General features: G+C 56.9%; 1 protein-coding gene across 1 annotated transcript in view; it reads left to right on the plus strand.

Annotated features, from left to right (window-relative positions):
• The first annotated feature begins 4,292 nt into the window (after positions 1-4,292).
• RAP1GAP (RAP1 GTPase activating protein) overlaps positions 4,293-25,046 on the plus strand; it is a 49,773-nt gene continuing 29,019 nt past the window's right edge. The window contains 2 exon segments of the mRNA XM_032302111.1: positions 4,293-4,344; positions 6,318-6,353. Coding sequence (XP_032158002.1) covers positions 4,301-4,344; positions 6,318-6,353 — 80 coding nt within the window. The 5' untranslated portion in view covers positions 4,293-4,300.

A 25,046-nucleotide genomic window follows, 5' to 3' on the forward strand; every position in this document is an offset into this window, starting at 1 on the left:
CTTGCGGAAGTATTGAAGGAAGGAAGAAAGAAGTACCTTCCTTTGTGTCTGTATTTCCAGAAGGACTTTTTTCTCAGGGCCCGGAAGGCACATGGTCTATAGGGTGAACAGGGACACATCCTCAGTGGTGGGGGTCTGAGTGACAGCATTCATTCTGCTCATTCTGGCCAGGCCAGACGGTCCTGGTCTCAGATGGGGACACTTTGAGTGGGCAGAGGTCTCAGGAACCCACTGAATGAGACTGGGGTCTCAGAACCAGGACAACGGAGGGCTGGGTCGGTAACCTCACTGGGAAGCTGCCTGGAGGAAGACTGTGAGCCAGGCCCCACACCCTCTTCCCTCTTCCCAGTTCAGGGTTTAGAGCATCTTGGGATTGGGTGGGTGTGGTGTGGCTTGGCTAGAAAAGCTGCAGGCTAAGGATAATAATTCCATGAGTCCCTGGAATTCTCTGAAGGCAAATGCGTTTTTCCATTATTATATCTTTAACCCATCAAAGTGAGAGTGCGTGTTTTAACAGGTGAGCAAACTGAGGCCCAGGGAGGAAAACGGATGAATGCAGAGCCCACAGGAGGCTGCCTGGCTGGGAGGGACGCCCAGGACCGCCCTGTCTCCTGCCCAGGAGGTTCCAGGCAGATATCCTGAGTGGGAAACCAGAATTGACCCCACAAGCTCCATCTGGAGCCCAGGCTAGAGAGCTTCCCGGGAGTCTGCCCCTCCCTATTCTCTTACATTTCCCTGCTGAGGGCTGAAGAGGGGGCGTTGGAGGCTGGTGGGTGGGACTCCAAGAGTTCACCCCAGGGTGAGCTTGGCAGGGGAGCTCTGCAGCCCTCCGCCGCTGCAGCCTTCCCTCCTCCCTCGCACAGTCTGGCACCTGTTGGAACAACTTGGGTACAAATCTAGGAGGCCTAGAAGAGGAAGCTTCCTCCTCAAGGGAGGGCCTGAACTGTGGAGGGGGAAAGCCTGGCTCTGGTTTCTAGGGGAGAGGCTGGAGGGAAAGGAGGAAGGAATCTCTGTCCCACTGCAGAGGTGGCAAGGACTCCCGGGTACCAGTTAGGGAGCACCGGCTGGCACTCACCTGACGCTACTGAGTGCCCAGGGGAGGCCGGATGTCTGGGGGGGGGGGGCGTTAAAAAATGTGTTTGAGGTTTCACAGCTAGGAAGTGTCAGAGCCTGGTCCAGCACTGACACCCTTATGCACTGTGTGTGTGTGTGTGTGTGTCTGTCTGTCTGTCTTGGAGACTGTGCCACTTGCCCAGGCATAGATCTGCGCCATTCTTTCCAACAGCTGCACAGTACTGCGTGGCATAAACAGACCTTAATGGACCTCTCCAGTTCCCTCTGGGTGGCCATTAGTTTGTTTTAGAACCCTTACTAATAAATCTTTGCTACCTCTACAAAAACGGTGACTTTGTGCCCCATCAGACTAATGAAAAATAATGCAGCAGCAAGGGTTTTACTTAATAGACCCAAGCTCCTTGTAGCTGTTAACTTGGTCAATCCTTGGCAAAACCCTTGGAGGTGGATGTGTTATTTTTGTCAGCCCCATTCTGCAGATGAAGAAACGGAGGCACAGAAAGATTAAGTGACTTGCTGAAGGTCACGCAGCTCACAAGTGGGCGGGCTGAGATTTGAACCCTGGGGGAGTTGAAGGATGAAGGTATAAGCTCCTGCCTCCCTGTCCCTTTGTCACTGGCCATCCGTCTTCAGGCTTACGTGCTGGGACACGGCAGGGGGCACATTCTTGGAAGTGGTCGTGCAGGTTAAGAAAGTACATTTATTTATTTTTTAAGATTTAATTAATTTGTGACTGAGAGAGATACCAAGAGAGGGAACACAGCCATGGAGGAGCTGGAGAGGGAGAAGCAGGCTCCCCGCTAAGCAGGGAGTCCGATATGGGGCTCGATCCCAGGACCCTGGGATCATGACCCGAGCCAAAGGCAGATGCTTAACGACTGAGCCACCCAGGTGCCCCAAGAAAGTACATTTAAATTCTGCTGTTGCTTGAGGGACCAGAAGCTGGCCAGGGAGTGTCCTGTGCATCCCTGGCTAAGGGAACGTGACCCCCCACCCTCACCCCACCCCCAGCCAGTGAAGCAGCTGCAGCTGGTCAGAACCCAAGAGGCTGGAGCCCACACTGGGTTCTTTGTCTTCAGTGGGAATCCTGCAGCCCACACAGCCCCTCTTAAGGACCCACTGTCCCAGCACCAGCAGGGCCTCCCGGGGGCCAGGCCCGGCTGGGAAACTTGGCACATAGGAGACTGCTTGGCTTCGGTGCCAAGTGGACATGCAGAGTCCACTCAGGAGTCATTCTCGCTGAAAAGAGACTGATGGCCACGTCCAAAGGGGTGCAGCAGCCTGGAGAGGCCTGGGGTCTCAGGTCCCAGTCCTGGCACTGTGTAGACCCCATCAGCTCCTGGTCTTCCATCCCCCCCGCCCCGGCTCTCTGGGCACCCATGTGCTGCTTTCACTTAGGAAGGGAACGCTTCCCCCTCCTCAGGCCAGCCTGCGGGCGCCTAGGCCTTGCCCCTTGGGGGGGCCTCCTGGATTGCCCTTTGAGGAGTGGGCTTCCTCCACTGGCCTGGCCAGGCTCTCCACCATCCACACATCTGAGGCCCTAGAGCAGAAAGGCAGGAGCGCCTGCCAAGAGGGAGCCAGGCAACCCTCTAAGCACCAAACTGAGGGGATAGTTCTAGGTCCAAGGCAATCTCCCTGGCCCTGCCCGCCCTTTGAACAAGGGGCTCTTGACGGCTCCTTAACCCATCAGAGTATGTGGAGAGAAGGGGTCCGGGGTGGGAGCGGGGAGGGGCGCTGGGGGCCGACCCTCCAAGAGAGAAGCCGTTGCTGTGAACCAAGGTCAGTTTCTTCGTGTCTGAAATGGGGAGACCAGCGCACCACGTCCCCCTGCCCGAGTGAGACAAGCCGTGAAGGTCGGTACCCAGACCAGTCATTTCCCAGGGGAAGCTGGGGCTGATAGCTCTGGCCCAGGGCCCAGGTGAACAGGTCCTGAAAGGCTTCTGAAGAATTCCTGCCAGCCTGTCGCCCTGCCCTCTTGTTGTACCCTTGGTCGTCCTCCCCTCCCCCTGCCTCTGTTCTGCGTGCATTCCCTTAGTCAGAAAACCCCACAGAAAATCTCAAGGCTCTGAGGGCTGCCGTGGGGTAATCCCTTCCTCTTTGGGGGCCAGAGGGGGCATTCTGGAAGGGGTGGGCGAGTCTAGGGGGCCGGACCAATGAATGTCCTGTGTCTGGGGACCCATCTTCAGTTGGGGGCAGGAGGGACAGCTCCCTGCAGGGTGGGGCGCTGGGCAGAGAGCTCTGAGTGAGCCGCGTGCAGAGGAGGCGGTCCCGGCGTTTGCGGAGTGAATGAGCGACCTGCTCTGGGACTCAGAGCCCAGACCCTGCGCAGAAGGTTACGGAGTGACAGAACCTAGTGGGGCATCTTCATCCCCTTTGCTCCTCCTCCTCACCAGCCAGTGGGGGTGGGGGGGGCACCTAGGAGAGGGGGATGAGAGTAGGCAATACAAGAGCACTCTAGAGACTGTGCCCCTTCCTTCACTCATCCATTTGCCCGAAAAGCAGAGCTTTTGACTTACAGCGCGAGACTCATGCAGCAGCCATTTATTGAGTGCCTGTTGTGTATCGGGCCTGGGCTGAGCACTCTGCATGAATGAATGAACTCCTTCCAGCACCACAGGGGCGTGTGTGTGTGTGTGCGCGCGCGCGTGTGTGCGGGGGGGGGGGGCGGAGTTCCATTTTGCAGATGAGAATGTTGAGGCACAGGGAGGGCAAGGACTTGACCACAGTGCAGACCATTTTGCCTCGGGATTCCAAGTTCTTGACCCCGCCCGCTGCGATTTTCCCCCTCCTCGTGGATCCGGGCGGGAGTGGGAAGGTGTGGGGGGTGGGGGAGATCCGCCGGCACCGCCCAACGGCTCCGGGGAGGGGGCAGTGGCACAGGGTGTAGTCTGCAGAAGAGGGTCTGTAGCCCCGTGCGCCCCTGGTCGGGGGTGGAGGATAGCTGTTGGCCAGCACCCCGCGTGCCCCGCATCCCCCCTCCCCCTCTCCGAGGTCCCCGCTCGGAAAGTCCCGGGAAGCCCCCGCCCCCGGCCCGCGGGCGGCGGGAACAAGCGGCCCTTTCTGCGCGCGGCGGCCCCCGGCAGCTGGCCCGCGGCCCGCGGGGGCGCGGACAATCCCGGGGCTTGTGGCCGGGGCGGGGCGGCCCGAGTTGCCAAGGTGACCCGGGCGCGGGGAAGGCTGCCCCGGCGCGGCGCGGGCGGCGGGGCTGCCGGGCGGCGGCGGCACCATGAGCGGCCGGAAGCGCAGCTTCACCTTCGGGGCCTACGGCGGGTAGGTGCGCCGGGCGGGGGCGCCCGTGTGCGCGCGGAGGCCCCCGGGGTGGGCGGGCCGGGGGCGGGGGGCGCCGCACTTGCGAGTCTGGGTTTGCGTGTGAGGGGAGCGCTTCGGGGGTGAGACCGCGTGTGTGCGCCTGTGGGTCCCGGCCGGCTGCCCGCGGACACCCGTGGACGCGCGAGGGCCCGGTGGGCTGCTCCGTGTGTGACAGCGCCTCTGCCCAGGGCTGGGGTGCGGAGCCGGTGGGTGCGCGCCCCCGGGTCGGGGCGCGGCCCTGCAGGAGCCTCTACTTGGCCTTTGAAGTTGCTGGGCCCCTTCAGTGAGGCTTTGGAAGGAGAGAGCCTAGAAGCCATCAGCAGGCCCATGCTTACGTTTCCCTGCCTGGCCCCCAACTCCGGGGCACCTAAGCTGCTCCCTTTCTGGGGCCACCTGGCTCTCAGAAACCTCCTCCTCCCGGGGCTGGGGCTGCCGGGGCTTGGAGACCTAGGGCCCTGGAGGCAGAGTGGTGGCTGGTCCGTCTTGGGGTCATCGTCCCTCCTGACCCCAAGTGTCCACCTCCGAGGAGTGCAGCGTAGGGCTGGGGAGATTCTTGCCTTAGGCAGACTTGGTACATTGGAAGGAAGACCAGGTGCAGAGACTGGGGCCGGAGCCCCTTCCCTGGCCAGCCAGGTAGTTGGATGACCTTCCACCAGGCTCTGCCTCCTTGTCGGGGAGACACACAGGACCCGCCTAGGGGAGCAGAGCAGTTGGAGCTCACATGTGTAATGCTGCCAGGGCAGGGCAGGTGCTCTAGGAGCTGTGGGGGTCATGTCCAAGGTGGCAGCCCTCACTAAATGCCCAGCCTCACCAGGGACCCTGGCAGAGGAGTTGTGGGGGTGGTCGGAGACAGGATCCCCTCCTCGTCTGGGGCCCTGCTAGCCTCCAGGCGATGAAGGGACTCCTGGTTACTGACACCAAGAGGCAGCCCAAGAAGTGTGGCTGGGGTCCATGGTCGGAGTCGGGACAAGCCCTGACCTCTCAGGCCTCCCTTTCCTTGTCTGCAGAGTCCACATGAGCTGACCCCTAGGAAGACCCCAGCCCTGCCTCCTCTCCCTCTGGCAGAGTCTAGTTTGGTCCCCCTTCCTCATTCTCCTCTGGCCTCTGGGCAGGAGGCAAGAGTTGTTTGTTGTCCCAACAGCTGCCCAGTCTCTTGGCCCCCAGCTGGGCAGGAGGGTGGAACTCACCCCAGCCCTCCCCAACCTCAAGGTGCCCTCAGAGGGCAACATCCACACCCTCTCTGTGACGTTGGCCTTGGAGGGATTTGGGGAAAACAAAGTCTGGGGATAGCCCCTGAGCGCTGGGGCTCACGTTCTTCCTCTGGCCGTGGGATGAGGCCGGGCAGGGAGTGTGTGTGCTGGGGGTGAGGTGGGAGAGGAGGGTACATACGAGTGAGCTCTAGCTCTGGGATGGAGGCAGGCCGCCAGGAAAGTGGAGGGACGGTTCTTCCTGCCCCCCGTAAACCATAAACACCCACATCCTTCAATCCTGTCTGGAATTCCAATCCGGTCCCACTCCACCTGTTCCCAAACCCCCGATCTCGGCCACCAGCCCCTAGTCTGGTCCTGGGCCCCTGCTTCCCTACCCCTGTGCCCCCGCTTCCCTACCCCTGGGCCCCCGCTTCCCTACCCCTGTGCCCCCGCTTCCCTACCCCTGTGCCCCCGCTTCCCTACCCCTGTGCCCCCAATCCCGCCGTTTTCCCTTATTCTTCCACCCCACACCTTCCCATGTCCCTAACCGGACACTGCAGAGACCTAACCAGGTCTCTGCAGCCTGTGGGGGACTGTGACAGTGCATCGGCACCCAAGAAACAATATCTCCTCCGGGCCCCGCAGGCAGGGTGCTGGGTGAGTTGGGGTTGGCCTGATGGGCTAGGCGGGGCTGGGGGAGAAGGGGCTGCCCCCTCATTTGCTGCCCCTCTTGCTGTGTTTCAGAGTGGACAAATCCTTCACCCCTCGCCGAAGTGTGTGGTGAGTACTGGGAGCTCTCAGGAGGGGCTGGGCTGCTTGGCTGAACCTCGGGGACACTCCCAAACCAGTCCCCCACCCTACAATGACAGACCAGACCGCCACCAACCCTGCGGCCACCCTACCACCCACCATACCAGTTCTTCCCGCAGCTGTTTTGCCCTAGAGTTCTCTCTTGATCTCCAACTCGGAGTCACGAAAATCAGGTTAAATCTTAGTTCTGCCTAGCACCCGTGTGACCTTAGTGATTCACTAACCTCTCTGACCTTCCCTGTTCTCATCTGTGAAAAGGGGATTAAAATGGCCATTTAACAGAGTGTGAAATTGTAAAACAAACAGAACACCTAAAAAACAAAAATAAGGCCTGACATACTGTAGGCCCTCACTGAAAGTGCTTTCTTCTCTCTCTTCCCAGCTCATGGCCCCTGGGGGGCTGAGGGTGTCCTCGACCTCAAATCCTCTAGTTCCGTCCCATACGTAGACTTCACAACACCCTCCTGCAGCCTGTTGCCCCAGTCTGAGGCTGCCCTCTCTTTGGAGGAAGAGGGGGCAGCTGTGTCTGCAGCTTCCCCAACAGCGAGGGCAGTGGGTGGAGGTGCAGCCTCACCTCGGGATCCACAGCACCCCCGAAGCCCAGCAGGCGGGTGCCTCCTAGCTTCCCCAGCCCCAACAGCACATGGGCCCAGCTGGCTGCTCCCGTTACCACTTCAACTCCAGCGGGAGAGCTCGCACTTCCTGTCCCTGCTGGGGACTTCCCAGGGTCCCCAGGCCCTGCAGTGTGCCCCCCCCACCACAGCTACTAGACCACTCCTGTCTGGCACATTGCCCCACCTGCTGCTGAGTCTCCCTAGGAAGCCACACCTGGGGTGGGAGGCACCCAGGTGCCCAGGCTGAGGTCCAGGACCTGCCCTTTTATCTTCCTTTGATGCTCTCTGTGCAGCCTAGGACCAGTCACTCCCCCTCTCTGGGCTTTATCTCCCGCTGCTGTGCCCAGTCGATTTGAGCCTCCAGTAGTGCAGGATCATATGCTAAGCCCAGGGCAGGGACAGGGTGAGGGGAGATAGAGATAAAGTAAGGAAGACGCCATCCTTTTCTTCAAGGACTTCATTAATAGTATTTTAGCAACAGCCACTTGTTAAGGACCTGCTGTGTACCCGGGTACTGGTAGGTGCGTGAACTGTATCATCTCACATAGTCGTTACCACTTCCCTGAGTTAGGAACTGTTATCTCTAATTACAGATGAGAACAGTGATACACAGAGTGGAGGAAGTGACTTGTCCAAGGTCACACAGCTCTTCGGAGGCAGAGCTGGGATTTGAATCTTAATCTTCCAGACCCTGCAGAGCCCAGAGTCTTATGCATTCTGTCCCAGGGCCTCCAGACCACATGGTGGGTCTGACCCCTTGAGAGAGGTCTCGAAGATGGAGAGGTGACCCAGAACTCCTCTAGGGAGCCCTGAACAAAGCATCAGAGATGAGGACCCAGGACTGATGGTAACTGACTAGCTGTGTGACTTTGGGCAAACCTCTTCCCCTCTTTGGGCCACAGTTGACAAACTTCTGAAATAGGATTTTGGAATCACGAGGATTTGGTCAGTCCCCAAAGTACCTTGGCCCACACCCTCCTCTCTGGAGATGCTGTCCAAGGTGCTAACCTCTAAGGCCCTCCCTTCTAAGCGGATTGCTTAGCTCCCAGCCTGCGCCTGGCATATAGTTACTGCTCTGTAAATGGCAGTCATTTTGATGATGAATTATGACTTACTGGCTAGTCTGGGACTCACTTCTCTTGTGACCTGCATTTCTGATCAGTGGGAACACAGCCCCTGAGAGCACCATCTCCGTAGCTTTGCTCACATTTTCCCATCCCCTTGACATGCCCTCTCCTCCCTTTCCCACAAGCCCTCACCACACCTCCAGCCCTCCAGCCCACCTTTACCACTGTGCATTGAGTGTTTTCTTTTCCGATCCCCACGTTCTTTCTCTCCTTAGAGTACCTCCCTCTGCTTATCATGCCTGTAGAGCCCGCATGCATGCTCATTCCTGGCATAACAGAAAGAGCGTGGCCTTCAGAGTCTTGACAGGTGTGGACTTGAATCTGCCTCTGCCGCATGTTCATGGTGTGACTTTGGGCAGGTCCCTTCCCCTCTGTGAGCCCCACTTGCTGCTCAGTTAAGTGTGGCATTCGCTCTCTCGGTGAGTTGAATGTGTCGGTCTAACGCTGTGGTACAAAGCAGGCTCTGAGGCCCTTGAAAGCAGGGGTTCCTTGAGCTATTTTTGACTAAGGCCCATTTTCTACCATGAGTCACCAAAAAGCTGGGCTCTCATCTCCTCATGTCTCTGTCCTCCCCACAATCTTACACAGCTGCCCAAACCCAGGAAATGCTTAGTAGATGTCAGTGGAGTTGAATTAAATGTGTCCAGAGCGGAACACTTGAAACTTTGTCAAGGCTGGGAGAGCTTCCTGGAAGAGATGTGGCTTCCTCCACCCCCTTTAAAAAAAGGATGAAGAAGTTGGGGCTTAGCTCAGGGAGCGGCGAGGCCTGATATAGGCCAGATGTGATCATGGCTGGATTCCCCTACCCCCTGCCCCTCACCAGCAGGTTATCTGCAGTGGAGAAGCTCAGAACAGGTGTAAAGAAAGGATGAGGCCCAGTGTGAAGATTAGGAGCCAGTGGGATAGGGGGTAAGTGTGGTTCTGTGACCTAATGGGGATTGGACATTGAAGGTGGATTCAGATGGTGGGACGAGGAAGGAGGCGGAGAGACGTCAGGGTTGGGAGATGGCTGAGTAGAGTTGTGCAAGGCAGGGGTTCTGGAAGAGGACCTTAAGGCTAGGAGTTGGGAAGGGGGAGCAGGCAGGACCCAAGCAAGAACTACATGCCAACAGCTTGTCAGACACTGTCTCAGGTGGTCTCGGTTGTGATGATGGTATTGCAGATTGGCCTTAGTTTCCCCATTTTGGAGGCCAAAACCAAGACTGAGAACTGGCGAGGGCTGGGTTTGAATCCAGCCTTTTCTCCTGCCCAGGAAGGGGCCTTGGCCAGACGAGGGAGCCAAAGACATGAGGGAAGTTCTGATTACGAGGTGAGGGAGGAGAGGAGAAGGCAATGACCCTGAGCACCCCCAGAGCAGGGGTCAATGCCCAGCCCCATGTGTCCCCCTGGGAAAGGCCGTCTGGTCACCCAGATATCTCCCATTGGCAGTGATGGTACCGATTGCTCCCGCATATGACGCTTTTCCTGGGTCTCGGACCCTGGGCCAAGCACTTCAGCTTAATTATCTCATTCCCTCCTTGGGCCAGCTTTACGCAGCACAAGGCGATTCCCATCATTTCCCCATTTTACAGATGAGGAACCTGAGGCTCAGGGAGGGGCTGGAGCCAACCCAGAGGCGCGCAGCGAGGGATGAACCCAGACCAGCAGTGCGGTCAGCCTGGCCCTGCAGCTACAGCCCTTGCTCTCTTGGATGCTGCATGTGCTGAGTGGGAGGTCGGGGTGGGTGGTCCCTGTCCTCAGGTGGCTCCTCTCTGTAAGCACTGAGCTGGGAGCCCGGGGGGGCCTGTGTGCTGCTGCAGGAAGCATGAGGCCGGCCTCATTAGTGGCTCTGAAATGCCAGGCAGGCACAGCCCGCTGGGCCTCCACATCTATTATGCATCTGGTGGGCAGGCCCCCGGTGGGCAGCTGGCAGAGCACACGGGGAGCCAGCAGCTGCTTCCTGAGCCCACACCTGCCACCATACCTCTGGGCAGGGATTCCCCCAAGGCATGCCAAGGCATCTCCTGCCTCATTCCCCTGGCCCAACTTGGGTAAGGGAGTCCCACTGGGGACAGAGGCGTGGATGCTGATGACCCTCTTGTTAGCCTGCCCAGCCCAGCAGCCGCTTCTGAGCGAGGCTGGGACCTCGACTGCCCTGGGGGTCACTTGGGGCTAGGGTGGGCAGGGGCCGGCTGCAACAGGGTCTTCCGGGCCCAGGCTCCTGGCTGCACAGAATCTCAGAGCGGTGAAGTTGTGGTCATTTATTCGTTCAGCCACAAAAAAACTAGCAAGTGACTTCTGTATGCCAGGCACAATTCTGGGGACAGCAGGAAATGAGACAGGCCCAGTCCTGGTCTTCAGAGAGCTTGGTGCGGCCAGAAAGTCACCTCTTGGAGCCTCAATTTCCTTGTCCATAAAACGGGGACTAGAGGAGACAGTCTATAAATAGGTAAGAAATGAACCATGATGGTTCATTCTTTAAGGAATATATATATATATATATATATATATATATTTTTTTAAGATTTTATTTTATTTATTTGACAGAGAGACAGCAAGAGAGGGAACACAAGCAGAGGCAGAGGGAGAGGGAGAATCAGGCTTCCCTTTGAACAGGGAGCCTGATGTGGGGTTGGATCCCAGGTCCCTGGGATCATGACCTGAGCTGAAGACAGATGCTTGATGACTGAGTCACCCAAGTGCCCCTAAGGATTTTATATTTAGCAACCTCCACAGCCAACATGGGGCTTGAACCCATAGCCCTGAGATCAAGAGTCTCACCGACTGAGCCAGCCAGGTGTCCCCAGCTGTGCTGAATTTTATTTATTTTTATTTTTTTTTAAGATTTTATTTGTTTATTTGACAGAGAGAGATCACAAGTAGGCAGAGAGGCAGGCAGAGAGAAAGAGGGGGAAGCAGGCTCCCTGCTGAGCAGAGAGCCCGATGTGGGACTCAATCCCAGGACCCCGAGACCACGACCCAGGCCAAAGGCAGAGGCCCAACCCACTGAGCCACCCAGGCGCCCTGTGCTGAATTTTAAAGCAAGGGTTCATGCTACAAAGAGCTGATCCTTAGCTAAATCTTACTGTGTGCCGGGCTGTGTTCCAAAACACTTTTCATGGATTGATGGATTTAATCTTCACAACGGGCCCACGAGGGAGCTACTGTTATTACCCCCCGTTTAGGGCCGAGGAAACTGAAGCAGCAGGGGGGTCAAATAGCGTGTTGAAGATCTCTTGGCAAAAACTGAAATTTGCACCTAAGCAGCCGGGCTCCGGTTTGCCTATCACCCTGGGCGGTACGGCTGAAGGATGATGCAGGGAGTCGTGAAGGGCCTTCCTGAGGGGGTAGCATTTGAACCCAAATCTGAAGCATAAGAGGAGCCGGATGTGAGTCGTGAAGGGCCTTCCTGAGGGGGTAGCATTTGAACCCAAATCTGAAGCATAAGAGGAGCCGGATGTGAGAGGAGTTCCCCGGAGGGAAGAGGCATTCTTGACAGAGGCAACAGCAGGCACAAAGGCCCTGAGGCAGGAACAAGCTTCGGGTGTCTTGGAAACAGGGAGGAAGCCAGTATGGCTGGAGGGATGAGGGAAAATGAGGTCAGGGGTGGGTGGGGAGAGCAAGGAGGAGGGAGATCAGGCAGGGCCTGCTGGGAGTTTGGGTATAATGTCAGTGACTGACAGGCAGAACGACTGAGTCTCAGACTCCCGGCTTTGTAAAATCTTAGAATCAGAGAATTTGGGCCTTCTGGAATCTCTGGAAATGAAAGAGACCTTTGAGATACCCTCCTATGACCTCCCACCTAGCAAGAAGGCCTTGCTTTGGTTCATGACCCCTTCGAGTATCGGAATGAGGTTTTGGGGGTCTCCTGAGAAAAATATACTTCCATTTTCAAGACCTCCTGAAGCCCACCATCCCTCCTTAAGACCATCATGACCTCCAAGCAGCTCCTTGACTAGCTCTTCCTTGCTCACTCCTAGTGACAGGAGTCTCACTCTCCTCGAAGTAATCCATTCCATATTTGGATATCAAAAATCTTCCGTGGGGCACCTGGGTGGCTCAGTTGATTAAGCAACTGCCTTCGGCTCAGGTCACGATCCTGGAGTCCCGGAATCGAGTACCGTGTCGGGCTCCCTGCTTGGCGGGGAGTCTGCTTCTCCCTCTGACCCTTCCCCTTCTCACGCTGTCTCTCTCTCTCTCTCTCTCTCATTCTCTCTCTCTCAAACAATTAAATAAAATCTTTAAAAACATAAAAATCTTTAAAAAAAATTCTTCAAAAAAAAAAAAAATTCTTTACAACCAGTTGCCGAAGCCTAGATGTAGCCTCGGGGGCCTCCAATCACCCGAAGTGGCCCTTTAATGAGATAAGGACAGAGATCCTATCTTCCAAGTCTGTTGTTTCTGGACTCAACAGCTACTTGTTCCAGTCCATGCTCATTTTCATCCTCTGCTCAGCAGCTCTTGCAGGCCTTAAAGACCTTTATCTTGGGACGCCTGGGTGGCTCAGTGGGTTAAAGCCTCTGCCTTCAGCTTGGGTCATGATCCCAGGTCCTGGGATGGAGCCCTGCATCGGGCTCTCTGCTCAGCAGGGAGCCTGCTTCCTCCCCTCTCTCTGCCTGCCTCTCTGCCTACTTGTGATCTCTGTCTGTCAAATACATAAATAAAATCTTAAAAAAAAAAAAAGACCTTTATCTTCCTCTAGGGCCAGGTGATGGCCCCTTCTAAGGAAGGCCATTTCTTTCTGGGGAGGGGGGGAGCTCCTGGGAGAGAGCCCAGACCAGAGAGACCCCCCCTTCTTCCACGGAAGAGCCCCTCCAGCTTAGGAGACAACAGAAGATCCCTTCCAGATGGGTTTTGGTCCAAGGACTCCCGCTGTTTTCCTGTGGGATCTTGGGCAGTGAGTCCCCATCTCTGGCTACTTTCCCCTTGCCTATCTTATGCACAGTGAAGAGACAGAAGAGGTCCATAAGGGCACTTGCAGCTCTAAGGTTCTCCGTCTGGTGGGCCCTGCTTGCCTCCACATCCCAGCAATGCTCAGACTCAGATCCCTGTGTAGGGGGTGCATGGGAAGACTTGGGTTCCGTTTTTTGGCAGCCCTAACTTCAGATTCCAGCTTCAGTTTTTCTTACTTGCTGTGTGACCTGGCAGATGCCAGTCCACGTCTCTGAATCTCAGATTGTCCATAACAGTGAGAACTGTATTGCTTACCCCACGGGAGTCTTAGAATGAAATAAGTTCAATGTGTGTCCTCAGTGGATGTTTTCCCTTTTACCAAGCATTCGCATTTTAAGAGAAAAGCCTCATTACACCAGAGAGAGACTCAGTAAGATTCTAATACTAAATTTGAGGCACTATTGAGGTGGTTTGGTTGAGAAGTAGTGGTTTTAATGGGGCCTTTTATAATATTCCCAAATCCCTTAAAGGCTTTCCTCAGTTCAGGGTCTCCCCCAAGGCAGTCATTCATTCATTCAGCAAATTAATTCAGCAAATATTTAGCGTGGGGATGCCCTCTGAAGGCCAGCCAGACACTGGGGATGTGACTGACATTGGAGATGAGACAAACAGGAAATGAGGAAAGAGGTGGTTCTACTGGGGGTGATAAGTGTCGATTGGGAAGATACAGGGAGTCTGAGAAGGACTCCTCCCCCACACCTAGGAATCAGGAGAGGCTTCCTGGAGGAAGTCGCACAGCAGCACTGTGGAGGGAGAAAATTACGTGATGGCCTGTGCCGGACACAGGACAGAATTGGACCTGGCAGCTGAAGGTGGGAGGCGTAGCCATCAGGTCATATCCTTGCAAGCCCTACCGTGACTTCCTGTGGGCGCTCCTGAGGGTCTGAATCCCCAGGCCACCACAGGGCAGAGGCCTGCCACGGTCCCCTGCCCTCTTTCCTGCTCCTGGAACTGCTCTATGCTGTGCTGTGTGTGGTGTAAGTTTGCTTCTCTGGGGCTCATTTTTTTCACCTGTAAAATGAAGAAAACAAAAGCACCTCCTTCGAAGATTATTGTGGGGACGAAATGAGATCATGTGTGACAAGGTGGAAAGCTTCCGCTGGCCCGGAGCCATGGCAGCGATCGTGGTTATTGCCATGTCGTCCTTATGTGCTGGGCCCTGCAGAGGGAGGAGACGGTGTGAACGCTGGCGTCTGGAAGGAAGCTCACCGGCTGCCAGGAGGGGAGAGCTGCGTACACGCGAGCACGCTCTCCAGCCGTCCGCACCAACCTGGACTGGCCCTAAGAACGCTGGCTGATGCAGCCAGACAGGCCTGCACAGTCCCGGCTGGGGGGCCTTGTGTAGTGGCTGCCCTCGCTGATCTGTGGTTTCTTCCTTTGTTCAGTGGGGTGTCCAGAGTCCCTATGTGAGCGACAGGGAGAGTGATGACAAGGTACTTTGGAAGGGCTAGCCAGTGCATCTGCTTCAAGCTGCACCAGCTTCTGGGCCCAGGTGACCTGGAAAAACATAACCCTCCGTCTCTGAGGCTTGTTTTCCTGCCTATAAGATGGGAAGATTGGCTACAAAAACATTCCGATGTGCTGGGTTTCTAGTAGAGTCAGATAGTCGCTAAACTTGACTGGGTCTGTTTCACTGTGTGATCTTGGGCTAGAGACTTAACCTCTCTGAACCTCAGTTCCCACATCTATAAATAGGGGCAATCTTCACCTCACAGAATTCTTTCGTGGCTTCCATTAGCCATTTGTTCATTCAACAAATATTTCCTGAGACCCTACTGTGTGCCAGGTAGTGTCTAAGATTCGGGGACACAGCAGCAAGTCTCATGGTCATGGTGTCTGGCCTTGTGCAGGTTACCTCGCAGTGCAGAAGACAGACGCAAAATGAGCTAACAGACAAACTGGGTCGTTTCAGATGGGTAATGGGTAATGAGTGACACGGTGGGTGGGAAGGGGTCTTCCTTGGCTAACAGTATGAGGGAGGGCCTCTGGAGGCCTGAGTGCGAAGGAGCTGGCCATGGGAAAGGGAGTCCAGAAAGAAGGCTGAGTGAGTGTAAAGGGTTTGAGGCAAAAGCAATATTCCCTGCCCCACCCCAAATCTGGAACATTCCAGATCCTCTCCTGGCAGCAGGTGGAAGGCAGCTGAGCAGCCAGGGGCGTTGGAGGCCTACCGTCTCTCAGATCAAGAACTGCTGCTCACGAGGCAGGTCAGGGGGAGGGGGCGGGCGTTGTGGGCAGGCAGGCAAGACCAGGCTTGGGTTGGGCCTTGAGTGAGCAGAACGTCCTTTGAGCTCGCAGGGGTGAAGGCCTGGGCCCACCTGGCCACCCTCCGGCCAAGACGTATTCTGGGGTCTGGCACAGAGATCCTGGGCAATTCGGGGAGCGGTTTGGGGCAGGGGAGCAAGGGAACTTACGCTTACTTCCTCATCCCAGCCAGCCTGAGTCTGGGCACTGGCCACAAGTGTCTCAGCCAGAACTGACCCACCCACAGGGCCAGAGGCTCTTTGGAATGACCCCCCCTCGTATGCACATGTGCACGCGCACAGACACACACACGGTTTCCGTACTTAGGCTCATGGACTTGCCTCCTGTCCAGACAGTGTTGTCATTAGCAGAGAGTTACATCCATACACGGTCCCTCCTGGCACAGAGCCTCACTGAACATCGACTGTGTGCTAGGCCCCCAAACAGATCCGGACCTCACCTGAGGAAGCTCCATTTCTAGAAGGAGAGATTGGCAGTGATGGAGGTCACAGCAGGACACGTGCAAGGCAAACCGGTCCATCCACGAGGGTTGCACGCTTCTGCAGAACCCTCCAGGACAGGGTTCTGGAGAAGCGGGTCAGGGGAGGGGCGGCCTGAGCCAGTGTGAGGCAGGGGTTCCACAAAGCCTGGAGAAGAGGGTACCACCTGCGGGGAGATGGGGGAAGACGGGGCGTGTGTGACAGGTAGGGGGTGTGGTGTGTGCGCAGAGGCCTCGTGGGCCGCGTGAGGAGCCACAGGGGGGGCTTTGAGGCAGGCGGATGACGCTAGGGATGCGCACCCCCACACGGCCCAGACACGAACGCTTTCTCTCCCACCCACATTTCACGTTCCTGCCAGGCCTGCCTCGACATCCTCCCCCACGGAGACACACACCCTGTCGCACCACCAGGCAGAGCTGCAGAAAACTCTGAGCTGGCTTCTAGCAAAAGCGTCAGACGTTTGCCCCGCCGGCTCGCCAAGTGCGAGCGGCAGGGCGCTCTGACTCAGCCGGGACCGACCTTTGTCCCTGCCGCTGGGCAGGGACATCACCGTCCCCTGCACGTGGCTGGTGGCTTCCAGCTTGGGGAGCACGGCGGGCTGGCATCCTCTCACTGAATGCTCCCAGCAACCCTGCAGGGAACAATCATCAACACCATTTGGCAGTTGGGGAAACAAGCTCCAGAGAGGTCAGGTGATGGGTCCCAGGCCACACAGCTAGAGTTTGACATCGTGGGAATCTGAACGCAGGTCCACCTAACCTCTAGATGTGTCCAGTGGCCCGTCCAGACTCGGGCACATGTGGATGTGCATGTCGCCTTTCCAGGCTCTTGTGGAACATGTGGCAGGCAACCTTCAATGACAAATTCTTCCAGAAACAGGTCGATCAACATGGAAAGCTACTTAGGGCCCCAGTGCGTGCCCACCTGCCCAGGGACCCTGCAGCCTCTGTGGGGTAAGGTCAATGGTGGGACTGAACACCTGCCAGCCCGCCAGCCGGGGGTAGATCAGGGCACAGAGCTGAAGCCTGGAGCTCGGACTCTGCATTTGCATTTGCAAATAAGGCAGACAGCCCTGTCTCCCCCCAAACCCCAGTAGGCTAACCCCAGCTGGCCTGGCTCCCAGGACATGACAGCTAAGGTCCTGGGGCATGGCCCTGTGCCCAGCTGCCTGGGCTGCCTTTCTCCAGTCTTCTCCCTTCCCTGACCGCAGAGAAGGCTGCCTAATGTGTAACGTAGGGGGAAAAGCATGGGCTTCAGAGTCCGTCAGAACTGGGGGTACAGCCCAGCTCTGTGACTCCTGACCAGGGGACTTTGGACATCGTCCTTAATCTTCCTTCTCTGTCAGCTTCTCCTCCTTAGAATAAGGAGTGAAGAGTATCTACTTCAGGATGCCTGAGACAGGTAGGAGTCGGCTACTCCAAGAGCTGACTCATAGTCAGTGCTGATTTTCTTTTTTCTTTTCTTTTCTTTCTTTTTTTTTTTTTTAAGATTTATTTACTTATTTGACAGAGAGAGAGACAGAGAGAGAAGGAACACAAACAGGGGGAGTGGGAGAGGGAGAAGCAGGCTCCCCGCTGAGCAGAGAGCCGATGCGGGGCTCTATCCCAGGACCCTGAGATCATGACCTGAGCCAAAGGCAGAGGTTTAACCCATTGAGCCGCCCGGGCGCCCCTCAAGTGTTCAGATTTTCTTAAAGAGATCTTTTCTCCCCCGAATTACAAAAATAATAAGTGTTCATCATAAAGATCCAAAAAATGCAGAAAAATATATCCTGTAGAAGGCAGGCATGCCTAGTGGTCCTGCTTCCCATAGATAACCCACGTGAACTTCTACATTTCATCTTTAATTTTTACAAGTGAGGTTTTTGTTGGGCAACTTGCTTTTTTTTTTCCCTCTAACTTAAGGATATGCCTCAAACCCCTTTTTCCATCTGGACAAGAGGTCTCCTTTGTGATCAGTGCATGGCCGTCCATGCTTTGCGTGGGCCTTGAGGCTTTTATCCAGACTCCTTTGAATGGACGTTGGAGGTGGCGTTCAGATGTTGGCCCCTGCAGACGCTACCGCCGGGATGTCATCTGTTCGTATGTTTTTATACATGTGGGTATAAATGTCTAGAAATGGAGGGGCCGGGCCGAAGAGTATACACATTTTCAGTGTATTTTCAGGAGCGGCCCAAACCCCTGCGAAGAAGTGATAGCGAGCAACGGGCCCCCACAGATCTGGTAAAGTCCGCGTCTCAAAATCAGGCGAATTTACCCACCTTCTCCGCCACAACATGGGAGGCGCCTGGGAGGTCCCCTCGTCCAGCTGCACGTTCCCCCTACACCTCCTGTCCCCGCACCTTAAGGAATCTCCCCACTACACCCCTGTGCGGCCCTGTCTGGCTTTGCTCAGGGCCTCACATGTTGGTTGTTTCGCTCTTGGGCAGCTCCAGTCGGTCTTCTGCCAGCTTCCACCCAGGCCTCCTGCCTCGGTCCTCAGCAACCCACATAGAAAGGGAAGAAGGAAGAAAGGAGGAGAGAAGGGGAGGCCTGGAAATATTCAGGGTTAATGCTGATAGTCTCCGCATGGATGAACTTCTTCAATCCACCTGAACCCTTTGGAGGCAGACACTGTCGTTATTCCCATGGCATAGATAAGGAAATTGAGGCTCAGAGATGTTGAGTAACTCACCCAAGGTCACACAGACATTAAGTGGCAGAGCTAGGGTACAAACTCAGGCCGTCTGGCTCCAGAGCCCACACCTGTGATGCTACACTGCTTCTTCAGGTGGGAGCCTTGTGACTTATTGAGCGCTTACTGTATACTCAGCTCTAGGCTAGTCGGACTATGCATGTAACCTCTGATTTATTCTATACAAGCACCCGGCAAAGTAGGTCTTACTACTTCCTGTTGCAGATGAGGAAGCAGGCTCAGAGAAGAGAAGCAGCTTGGAGGAGTCGGCCTCCTCCCCAGTCCGCCACCCCCCCCCCGGGGCAGAGTAAGCCCACCAGGGTTCTGGTGCCTCTATTTGTCTCATCCTCCTATCCATCCTGCTGGAGGATGTCAGACCTGGGCCTTAGCACCTTCTAATCAGAATCCCAGTTCTCCGTGGAATCGGCTTGAAGAGATCGTGATCACTTAATCCTGTCCACGTACTGATTTATAGACAAAGCCAGGGCTCCTCCTTGTCACCTGTGCTTAGGACATGGCGACCCTGTCCCTCTCTGAGGGGGTTTCACCTTGGCCTGGCAGGGACTTCTGCTCACCAGCCTCGCCTGGGGCCCACGAGGGGGCGAGCCCACCAGCTAGGAAGAGAGAAGGATGGACTAAACAAGGCCCCAGCACGCTAAGGTTCCGTGTCAGAGTGCTGGGACCCAAGGAGTGCCGAGAACAGCTAGAGAACAGTGGGCCGGGTGTCCCTGGGGCTTTGCTTGGCGGTGGGGGGAGGCTGGGCTCACCCTGCTCAGATGCCAACACCCCGACCGCTGTCTGGCCCAGAGCAGGGGGGCAGGACATGAATCCTGAACAAGTGACTGAGCGTAGGGGTGAAGGTCAAGTGGGGGAGGGGGCAGATCCGTGTGACTGAAGGAATGCGTGGGGTGCAGAAAAGGGAGACCAACCCCCTGGGCAGCAGAGGCGGGGAAGGACAGTGAGGTCAACGAGGAAGGGGGAGTGTAGGTGGCATTGGGCCCCAGCCCACAGGTGCTGGGAAGGGCCCAGCTCAACCTCCCTGCGCACTGGGGATGGCAGCCTGTGGCAGGCCCGTCAGGGAGGCCCGTCCGTGCCTACCAGCTGAGGGTGGAGCAGCGGGTTGGAGCAGCACCTTGGGCAAGTGGCCACCGCCATCCTGGCTTCTAGTTTCTTCCACGTGGACTGGAGGAGATAACGTTCTCTGCCTTAGGTGCTTTGTGAGGCTGTTGGCAAGGTCTAGCGCGAAGAAGGCGGTTTGTGGACTGTAAAGTACCAGGCTGGGTCAGCAGCTGTTGTCATTACCCCGGCAGGAAGAGGCCCCGTGCCTAGGTCATCTCGGTGTCACTCCTCCCCGCTGCCCTGAGTGCAGGGAGGAGTTCATCCCAGGGAGGTGCAGGGCGGGGGGGTCACGCCTAGGAGCTCTGGACACCTGGGCAGGGGAGGGGCTGGCAGGCAGCAGGTGGATGGGAGGCCCAGGCTCTGGGTGCTGTGCCCCCGGGTGGGGGCCGGTCCCATGACCTCCTCTTGGGGCTGCCAACCTGTTGTTTGCTCAGGAGGCCACCTCCTGGCCCGGCTCCGGCATCCGGGTGTCTTGGCGCTCAGCCAGCACGGAGTGAGGGTGGGGGCCCATGTGCCGCCTTCCTGCTTACCCCCTCTGCCCAGCCTGCAGACTGAAGCCTGCTCCTTCCACTCCCAGGGGGGCCCCACCATACTACCTCTTGGAGGTTGTGGGACCCCGGCCCATCTAGCAACCTCTCCGAGCCTCTGCTTCCTTATTCTGAAAGGCTGTGACAGTCCCTCCATTAGGGTTGTCGCTATAAGGACTACATGACATCACAGCGCCTGGCACCCCCACCCCCACGCTCCCTCTTGTGTCCTGGTAGAGGTCAAAGGTGCCTGGGGAAAGGAGAGCCAGGAGTGGCCGTGTCTGTGTCTCTCCCCTCCCTGGGCCTGGCCTCGGAAACTTGCTCGCTGGGCTGCCCCTGGCGCCACCTTCCCTGGCATCTTGGCAAGGCCAGGGGCAAGCAGGGGGGGTGGGCCATGCCGGGTGGTTGAACACTGGAGACAATGGGCCTCTGTGGCCCACAGGGGAGGGGACAGTGTCAGGGAGTCTCTAGTCTCCGGTTTCAGGAGATTAGAGTCCCCTCAGACCTGACCATGGCTGGGAGACAAGGGCAGCCCCCACACTCCATCCAGAGGGCCTCCCTCAGGGGCATGAGGACCCACAGGAGTAGCCCCCCACACCTGCTTTTCCTCTGGGCCCTCTGCAGCCCCCCACGTCAGCTACCAGCTTGGGAAACCATTTGGTTTCATGGAGCCCAGGGAGACTCAAGGGACCCCGACTTCCGGTGACCAGCGCCCGGCTGGGCTGGACCACTCAGGCGCTGTGCTGGGCTATCCCCCTCCCCACCCCAAGTCCCTCTCAGCCCTGTGTTCTCTGGCCAGCTGAGGACCCGCTCTGCTGGCTGGTTTCCCAGCTTGTGTGTGTGCTGTCCAGCACCTGCCTGGCTGCCCTGCTCCCAGTCGCAGGTTTCCTGCCTTGATGGTCATATGTCACCTGCTAGGGCCACCAGAGCCTCACCCCTTTAAGAGGAACTTTAAAGCATGAATAGTTCACCAGCCCCCAAAGAAGGAAAAGGGAGCCCCCAGCAGAGGGAACGGTGTGCAGAGGCTCAGCAGTGAAACACTGTGTCTTGTTTGGAAAACCACTTGCAGCCGGGCCAGGCTAGGCCAAGGCCACTGGGGCAGGACAGGAAGCGGGTGTGTGTGGAGAAGAGGCTGGGACAGTCAGCAGGGGCCACTCCCACCGGGGAACCTCCATCCAGCAGGTCTCTTTGGGTGGCCACAGGGCCGAGTCATACCCAGAGGACAGCCCAGCCACTGAGCTAGTGCCCTGGAAGTTCTCCAGGAGAACGGCTAATATGGCTAATAATAATAATAGTAATAATACTAATAGCAAATGCTTCTCTAGTGCTTCCTCTACTCTGTGGCTCACAGCAGCCTTGTAAGGAGGGATGTTATCTCTCATTTTGCAGAGGAGGAGAAAGGACTCTCCTACCAACTCTCCAGCTGGGGGGGAAGCAACCCAGGAAGGCATCTGGCAGCTTTCCTCCACCTTACCTAGCTCCCTCCACCGTGCCTCGATCTGACCTGCCCTTTGGCCATGGACAGACAGACCACCCTGAGATGCCCCTGCCACTACCCCAGTGCGGCATCTGGAGCCCTGGACTGATGGAAGGCCTGGGTTCTGGCCCCCAATCTGCTTCTGCTTTGCTGGATGACCTTGAGGTGGTGGTTTAAGCTCTCCGAGCCTTGGTTTATCCTTCTGGGAATTGGGGATCCTAGCGACTGCCTTATCTCCCACTCCAGTTCCGCTGAGACTCCCAGGAGTGAGCAGATAAAGAGCACTTTTGAAAAGTACAAAGAGCTGTACTCACGACAGTGAGATTATTATTGTTACCTCGATGTGGAGATAAGGGATGGGAGGAGGAGCCGTGACAGTTGCCAAGAAACCCGGGAGCTGTCAGCAGCGGCTTCCGGCCGGGCCCATCCCACTCAGGAGCTGGGCCACGGGGCCCCTCCTCCACCCTCCACTCCCCACCCCTCCCACCGCCGTGCCCTTTCTCTGGGAGAGATGGGTGCTCCAACACAGTGGGGAGCTGGGGCCAGCTGGCTGGCGGCCACACACCTCTAGGCCCTGAAGGTGACCCTGGAATGTGCCTGGTCCAGACGCCAGCTTGGATCAGGCTTTCTGTGTGACCTTGGGCAAGTCACCTTCTCTCTGGCTGCCACCTTTTCCTGTGCCCAGGTGTCCTGTACCTGGAGGTGGGTGGCCAGGCCAAACAGGGCAGGACTGGATCTAGGCCTGAGAAAGATGCTTGGTTGTGGCTGCTGGGCCCAGGGAGGGCTGGGAAGTCATTGGGAGCCAAGGCTGGGTGACTGGACTGAGGTCCTGGGTTGAGAGCAGCTATGATATGTGTAGTGGAAGAACCTTGGGCTGGAGTAAAACCTCTGACCTGCCCTTTCCCTGGTGTGACCATGGACTTGTCACTTTACCTCTCTGAGGCTTGGTTTTCTTATCTGGAGAAGAGGTGGATAATATCCAACCTCACCAAGTTGCCATGGTGTTCAGATAAGATAATAGACTGTAGAGGGCTGTGCAGATATGACTTTGGTCATAGCATGGGGAGAGGAAAACAGGGGAGAGTCCCCATGTCCCAGCACACTCCAGGCACACCCCCCCCCCCCAACTGCTGCTCGTAGAGGGAGAATGCAAAGCATTTGAAGCTGAGCTAGGCCAGAGGGTCAGGGAGATTTGCAGAGAGGTGCTGAGGGTCAGACCTCAGGTGAACGGAATGATGAAGACCAGGAGGAGACAAGGGTAGGCTAGAGATGGGGGAGGGATGGAGAAGTTCAAGTTCAGAAGATGGAGGGAAATGGCCAAGTTGGGGGAGGTCTGTAGAGGCAAGAGGCAGAAAGGAAGTGGGAGGGGGTAGAAGGGGGGGTGAGGTGGGTATGAGGTGAGAGGGAGGCTGACAGGGGACATGGCAGGGGAGTGGGTGGGGAAGAGGCAGGCTGAGTTTATTCATCTTGGCCAAATTATTTATTGAGGAACTAGGGTCTACTCAGAGTCAGTAGAGTGTAGCATTAGGGCACCTAGACTCAGATCCTCTGAGTTTCATTTACTGTCGGTGTGATTTGGGACAAGGTGCTTAACCAGTCCGTGTCTTAGTGCCCTCCTTTGAAAGAGTGAGTCCAAGCAAAGCAGTTAGAGCAGAGCCTGCCCGGGGCACCTGCGCCTAGTATCAGCCTCAGCTGCCCTTGCTGTTACTGCTACCACTGCCTCCCTGATGCGAGCGGCTGGGTCCGCCCGGGCTGTGAAGCTCAGATCTTGGGCTCTGGAGGGACACACCTGGATCCCAACGCCTGCTCTCCCTCCTTCACCGTGTGACCCTGGGCAGGTTAACACACCTTGCTGCACGTCAGCGTCCCCGTGTGTGAAGCAGGCAGCTTTCTAGCACCTGCCTCCCCGGGTGCTGTGTTAATTAAGTGGAATCCTACAAGGCACAGGTGGGCTGTGGCTTTCGTGATTACTGTCCTTCTGCTCCCTCAGGGCTGGGACGGAAGGGGGCAGGAAGGGCCCAGAGCCTCCTGCTCTGTTCCCGTGGTGGAGCCCCTCGGTCTCCTTGCCCTTTAGGACCTCAGCAATGACCTTGCAGGTGGAGGAGGTAGTTGCCTAACTAACAAGGGGGCTGGGTACTGCCTGGGAAAGGCCCACTCTAGCCAGCCAGGAACTAGAGAATTGAGGGTCTTGGGGCAGGGTCCCCAGTGGAAGTCAGATTCCCCCCACCTTTGTCTTGAGACACCTCCCTAGTCCTGTGCCAGCATGAGCAGTCCAGCGTGGCATGGGTCCCTGGACATGATGGGGGTGAGATGGGTATGAGGTGAGAGAGACAGAGGGTTCTGGAAGGGCAGGATGTTAGGGAGCTATTGCGGGACTGACCTGCAGCGGGACACTGCCTGAGCCTGGTGGCCTGGGAGGGGCAGACAGAACACCACCACCCGAATAGCTCAATGGTGGGCAACAACCTCCACTGGGAAGCCAAGGCCACACGAAGACCACTGTCCCCATGTCCCCAACATTACGGGGACCCAGCTTCCCCGGGGGCTGCAGCCCCAGCACTTCCTGGACCCGGGGCAGCCTCTGTTCTCCATGCCCCTGGCACTGACCTTGCTCAGTCAAGGGCGTGGGCTTTACACTCGGGCTCTGTCTCCCACCTGCTAGGGGAAGTGGCTTCATCTCTCTGAGCTCCAGGGTCTCCATCTCTAAAAACAGGGATAAATAATGCCAGTGTTGCAGCACCATGGGGAGGGTCCAGGCCCATGACCCGGGGCTTGACAAAGAGTCCTCCATGGAATTTGCCTGGGTCGTTTCTGTGGGCCTCCCCCTACTCCTCTGGGTCCAGTCTCTCCCCAGCACGCCTGGCAACCTACAGGGACCGAAGTTCAGGCTGTTTGCTCGCTCCACAAACCCCCAGTGCCTCCCTGCTGCCAACCTCCATCCACTCAAGGATTCATTCAATTATTTACCCGCTCGACCAATACTGAATAAGACCCTAAGTCGGGGACCCAGAGTTCACCATGAATGAATGAATACCGAAGAGTTCATTGAGTAAAGACTTACTAGCTGCCTAGGCTCTATGAGATTTTTTAGAAGCAGAGGCTGGGAGGGGTGTGTCACTGACTCCAGGTCACACAACAGGTAAGTGCCTGGAAACACCTTCCTCACACTGATGCCACGGCTTGCAATGCCACTGCCACTGCCACTGCCACCATCTCTGGTTTTCTGGATCAAGCGCTGCTTAGTGTGGGCCCCTCTTTAAAGAAGCCAGCAGCCCTGAGAGGCTGAGAGGCTTCTGATGTGTGCGGCGGGGCTGTGGACGGCTCCTCCAGACCGGTTCTCCCACGGGAGAGGCCGGGCTGAGGGGAGTCAGCAGGGGCAGGGGGGAGGTGGCTCAGAGGGTCCTGGGGTCTCCTTCCCCAGCCAGCTTCCTGCAGGCCCTCCCCCTTTCAGGG

Source organism: Mustela erminea, chromosome 10 (genome assembly GCF_009829155.1).
Source record: "Mustela erminea isolate mMusErm1 chromosome 10, mMusErm1.Pri, whole genome shotgun sequence".
Lineage (NCBI taxonomy): Eukaryota > Metazoa > Chordata > Mammalia > Carnivora > Mustelidae > Mustela > Mustela erminea.